Below are 5,722 nucleotides of genomic sequence, written 5' to 3'. Positions count from 1 at the left end.
GGGAACTTAGGAAAAGAAGTGGGGACAAGAAGAGAAGTGAGGTGCTTTAGACATGGAAGCAGAGACAGAGACATGGAAAGATGGAGAAAAATGCAGGGACAAAGAGATACTCCAAAAGAGACAGGGAGAAAGAGATAAAGAAAGAGACACGGGCAGAGAGACCTAGTAAGCCATAGAGAGACAAGGAGAGAAACAGGCTGAGAGAGGTGACCCAAGGACACACGTGCTCTCCAGACACAACCTGAGTTAGCCCGAGTGGGAGGAGGAGACAGAAGGCAATAGGGGAGGTGGAGGGAGAGATGCCCAAAGATGATGTACAGATACCCTGAGGCGGGAGGGACGGGCTGGCCAGGTACCGAGACTGTGTGAGCTGAGGGCATCAGGGAGGCGGACAGCACAGAAAATGGCAAGGAGCCACATAGGCAGACTGCAGTGAGACAGGGGCGCCCCCCACTCTTGAAGGTGCTCCCACCCTGCAGTGCACCCCTCTGGGCCTCCTGCCTTCACTGGGAAAGTCTCAGCTCCCCCTCCAACAGATGGAAGCCTGTCCCCAAGGGAGTCTGGTCATGGCAAGGGCAAGCAAGAGCCAAGGTCGCCCAGCCCCCTCCCTCAGACTAGGGTCCAGGCCCCCAGCCCTTCCTCCCTCAGACCCAGGGGTCCAGGCCCCCAAGCCCTCCTCCCTCAGACCCAAGGGTCCAGGCCCCAGCCCCTCCTCCCTCAGACCCAGCAGTCCAGGCCCCCAGCTCCTCCTCCCTCAGACCCAGGAGTCCAGGCCCCCAACCCCTCCTCCCTCAGACCCAGCAGTCCAGGTCCCCAGCCCCTCCTCCCTCAGACCCAGGAGTCCAGGCCCCCAGCCCCTCCTCCCTCAGACCCAGGGTCCAGGTCCCACTCCTAGGCCTCACAGGGACCAGAGCATCAGCTCCCAGCCTCCCCCAAGGCTTCAGGGATGCACAGCTGGCTTTCTTCCCGACTCCAGCCAGGCCCCCATCTTTCCTCTCCTGCCTCCCCCTTCATATCTCTACCCTGACCCCAGGAGCTTATATCTCCACATCTCTCCTCCATGGGTCTACTTCTCTGCAGAGGCTGAGACCCCTCCTGGGACTGAGGCTGAAGGAGTGTCCTCACTGTCCCCAAGCCTCTGTGCGGCGTGTCAGGCACAATGCTGCTGCAGGGCTGGCCCAGGGCCAACCCTCCCTCCCACCCCCTGTTCTGTCCTAGAAGCTCTAGGCTGCAGCCCTGCCCAGTAGCCCCCCAAGCTCAGCCTCGGGTCTGGGGGCAGACAGCAGGCAGCTCAGCCCTCTGCAAGGTCACGAGGAGATTATCGCTGAGCCTCGCTGAGCCTGGGATCCTGGCCTGGCCATGGGCCCATGGGATCTGTCAGCAGCCCTCCACCAGCACTCGGCCTCTCCCCACCCCTCCCGTCACCGTCCCAGGACACTGCCTTCCCCATCTGCCCAGGCTGCCAGACTGGGACTTCGGTCACTCGCCCTCACCGCATCCAGTCAAGCCAGGCCTGGGGCTTCTGCCTCTTGCTCTTGTGCACCCCTAATCCCAGCCAGCTCCCACTCTGTCCTCCAGAGACCTGACTGTGTCCACCCCTGTCCAACCTGTTCACAGGAGAGTGGCAGGGACCCACAGCTTGTCAATCAAAACCCTCAGGCTGGCTGGCTCCCAAGATGTGCTGGGTCCTCTGAGAGACAGAGACTGAAACATCTGTGGGGCTGGGGAGTGATGCCCAGGGTAAGAGACCGGAGGAGAAGACCAGGGCGAGCAACATACATGAGAGCTGGAGCGGGAGGGACAGATGCCAAGCTGGGTGCAGAGACAGACAGACACAGAGAGGAAGACTGCAGAGTGAGACAGTGAGAGACAGGGAGAAACTCACCGAGCCTCACAGAGCAGAGGCAGATTGAGAGATGAAGGCAGACACAAGACCGAGAGGGGCAGAGATAAGGATGCGGAAAGATGCAAAGACAGAAAATACTGACACTTAGCGAGGCTGAGATCCCAGGCTGGGGGCCTGGACTCCTGGGTCTGGAGAAGGAACCCAGAGGGACAGACTCAGCTGGACTCAGCAGACAGAGATGGTTCAAGAGATGGAGACAGACATTGTGTGAGAGACAGAGAGACATAAAGAGCTGGAGAGCAGAGGGAAACAAAAGTCATAGAGAGACACAGGCAGCGAGACTCAGAGACAGAGAGAGACACAGGCAGACAGCATTAAGTGAGGAGGGCGAGAGATCAGGGATAGAAATAGCCACAGAGATGCAGAGGTAGAAGGAGACAGGGGGAGACAAAACAGAACAAGATAGAGAGGCATAAACAGAGACCCAGACAAATCAAGAGAGAGGCAGACAGACACAAGAAACAGACACTTGGAAGGTTGGACAGCCCTGGGGTGGGGGAGAAGGAGACAGAGGAGACACACAGAAGTAAAAAGACACATAGAGACAGAGGAAGTGACCGCAGACCTGGGCGCAGAAACAGAGAGACGCGCAGACACCCCGATGGAGACCCTCAGGGACAGACCCCCAGCAGCACGTGAAGCCAGAGGCGGTGGGGCCATTTGGCAGAGATGAGACTCACAAGTTTAAGAGACACCCAGAGCCAGAGGGAATCCCACCATGAGAGACACAGGGCAGGGGAGAGTGGCTCGGAGGACCGGTGCCCCCGTAACCCCTTCTCGCCCGCAGTCTGGTGGCTCTGACAGCTATCGTGTCGCCACCTCGCAGGACAAGAAAGATGACAAGAGCTCGCCCAAGAAGAGCAAGGCCGCCAAGGAGCGCCGGGACATGGAGGACCTCAAGAAGGAGGTGGCCATGGTAAGCCCCGCCCTTGGCACCGCACCGGGTCCCAGACAGGCCCCACCCCAGCCCTGGGCCCCACACTCACATGCCTCCCCTCAAACCCCCGTTCCTCAGACAGAGCACAAGATGTCGGTGGAGGAGGTCTGCCGGAAATACAACACGGACTGCGTGCAGGTGCGCGGGCCTGGGTGTGGGCCGGGCTGGGCCGGGTCCTGGGGTGCGTGTGGAGTGCTGGGGTGCCGGGGCTGCTCGGGGAAGGTTCTGTGTGAGTCCTGTGCCCCCAGGGTCTGACCCACAGCAAAGCCCAGGAGATCCTGGCCCGGGATGGGCCTAATGCGCTCACGCCGCCGCCCACCACCCCCGAGTGGGTCAAGTTCTGCCGCCAGCTCTTCGGGGGCTTCTCTATCCTGCTGTGGATCGGGGCCATCCTCTGCTTCCTGGCCTATGGCATCCAGGCGGGCACCGAGGACGACCCCTCTGGGGACAACGTGAGTGCCCTCCACCCTGCTCTGCACAAGGCGCTTCTCCCTGTCCCCGTAGACTTTTCAGAGCCCACTCCCCTCCCTTTCCTCCTCTGCCTTTCACAATCATCCCATGAAAGAACTGGAGAAGGGACAAGGGAAACAGCCTCAGACAGGCCAAGTCACTTACCCAAGATCACACAGCAGGACACGTAAGCCGGGCTCAGTCCCAAGACTGTGTGATCTCGGTGGCCTCGGGGGCAGGCACCACCGGGGGCTGTGGCCTGAAAGAGCCCAAAGAGAGAGCTTGCTCATGTAGAGACCCAGGCAAACCCAACTACGGGGCTGTCAGGGCCCAACTACCAACACAGGGACACATGACATGCCCATGAACACAGGCCCACACACTGATTACATATAGATTCTTGCCTGCACACACACGCACAGATACACATGCGCAGAGTCAATGCAGTCACACTTGGGTACAGCCACGCAGCCACCTAGTTCAGGCACACGGGTACAGACAGGCTGATGGAAAGAGACACAGGAACTCGAACACACAGCGTGGCAAGCAGACATGAGGATCAGGCACAAACACACAGTATTCTCAGAAATTAAACCCAAACAGGAAGCGAGACCAACAGACAGAGACAAAGGTTCACACACAGAGACTCAAACACAGTCCCATAAATTTAAAGCCAGGCATGCAGACAGTCAGACATACACACTGACCTAAACAGACAGACACAGGGACAGACACTAGCACACCCCAGATTCTCTAACACAGACAGAAGGCAGACAGAGAGATGGACAGACCCAGACACCCAAACACTCATGCTCAGAAAGAGGGACTCACACATGATAGGCAGACAGACTCACAGACAAGAGATACTGACACACAGACCTTTACATGGACACAGCCCTGGGGTCAGACACACAATTACAAACCCCCATTGACACACAGCTCCCTTCCCAGATTCCACAAACTCGGGGTGGGGCTGGGGAGGGCTCGGCCAGCCTGACCCTGCATCTCCCCGCAGCTCTACCTGGGCATCGTGCTGGCGGCCGTGGTCATCATCACCGGCTGCTTCTCCTACTACCAGGAAGCCAAGAGCTCCAAGATCATGGAGTCCTTCAAGAACATGGTTCCCCAGGTGCGGGTGCCCAGGAAAGGCCAAAGGGGGAGGGGACAGGTGGTGGGCGCCCTGCCAAGTGACCGCAGGGAGAGTCCGGGAGGTGACTCCTTTCCATCCCTCCCCAGCAAGCCCTCGTGATCCGGGAAGGTGAGAAGATGCAGGTGAATGCTGAGGAGGTGGTGGTCGGGGACCTGGTGGAGATCAAGGGTGGAGACCGAGTCCCAGCAGACCTGCGGATTATCTCAGCCCACGGCTGCAAGGTGGGCCTGGGCCTGGGGCCCAGCTCTGCTCTTCCTGGAGTGGCCTGGAGTCCAGGCCCCCAGCCCCTCCTCCCTCAGACCCAGGAGTCCAGGCCCGCAGCCCCTCCTCCCTCAGACCCAGGAGTCCAGGCCCCCAGCCCCTCCTCCCTCAGACCCAGGAGTCCAGCCCCCCAGCCCCTCCTCCCTCAGACCCAGGAGTCCAGCCCCCCAGCCCCTCCTCCCTCAGACCCAGGAGTCCAGCCCCCCAGCCCCTCCTCCCTCAGACCCAGGAGTCCAGCCCCCCAGCCCCTCCTCCCTCAGACCCAGGAGTCCAGCCCCCCAGCCCCTCCTCCCTCAGACCCAGGAGTCCAGCCCCCCAGCCCCTCCTCCCTCAGACCCAGGAGTCCAGCCCCCCAGCCCCTCCTCCCTCAGACCCAGGAGTCCAGCCCCCCAGCCCCTCCTCCCTCAGACCCAGGAGTCCAGCCCCCCAGCCCCTCCTCCCTCAGACCCAGGAGTCCAGCCCCCCAGCCCCTCCTCCCTCAGACCCAGGAGTCCAGCCCCCCAGCCCCTCCTCCCTCAGACCCAGGAGTCCAGCCCCCCAGCCCCTCCTCCCTCAGACCCAGGAGTCCAGCCCCCCAGCCCCTCCTCCCTCAGACCCAGGAGTCCAGCCCCCCAGCCCCTCCTCCCTCAGACCCAGGAGTCCAGCCCCCCAGCCCCTCCTCCCTCAGACCCAGGAGTCCAGCCCCCCAGCCCCTCCTCCCTCAGACCCAGGAGTCCAGCCCCCCAGCCCCTCCTCCCTCAGACCCAGGAGTCCAGCCCCCCAGCCCCTCCTCCCTCAGACCCAGGAGTCCAGCCCCCCAGCCCCTCCTCCCTCAGACCCAGGAGTCCAGCCCCCCAGCCCCTCCTCCCTCAGACCCAGGAGTCCAGCCCCCCAGCCCCTCCTCCCTCAGACCCAGGAGTCCAGCCCCCCAGCCCCTCCTCCCTCAGACCCAGGAGTCCAGCCCCCCAGCCCCTCCTCCCTCAGACCCAGGAGTCCAGCCCCCCAGCCCCTCCTCCCTCAGACCCAGGAGTCCAGGCCC

The 5,722-nt window shown here is 61.7% G+C and overlaps 1 protein-coding gene across 2 annotated transcripts in view; it reads left to right on the top strand.

The window, feature by feature from the left end:
- ATP1A3 (ATPase, Na+/K+ transporting, alpha 3 polypeptide) overlaps positions 1-5,722 on the top strand; it is a 20,362-nt gene that overhangs the window by 1,238 nt on the left and 13,402 nt on the right. Inside the window, exons 2-6 of one of the 2 annotated variants that reach the window (XM_014531449.1) lie at positions 2,733-2,822; positions 2,922-2,981; positions 3,092-3,295; positions 4,309-4,422; positions 4,530-4,664. In XM_014531449.1, the coding sequence (XP_014386935.1) occupies positions 2,733-2,822; positions 2,922-2,981; positions 3,092-3,295; positions 4,309-4,422; positions 4,530-4,664 (603 nt within the window). Of the gene's footprint in view, positions 1-2,693; positions 2,823-2,921; positions 2,982-3,091; positions 3,296-4,308; positions 4,423-4,529; positions 4,665-5,722 lie in introns of both variants that reach the window. The other variant, XM_005883886.2, reaches the window with a different exon arrangement.

The sequence above is a fragment of the Myotis brandtii genome, unplaced genomic scaffold, assembly GCF_000412655.1.
Source record: "Myotis brandtii unplaced genomic scaffold, ASM41265v1 scaffold803, whole genome shotgun sequence".
NCBI classification, from domain to species: Eukaryota; Metazoa; Chordata; class Mammalia; order Chiroptera; family Vespertilionidae; genus Myotis; species Myotis brandtii.
The sequence above is the reverse complement of the archived record's forward strand: the minus strand, read 5'-3'. Positions and strand labels throughout refer to the sequence as shown.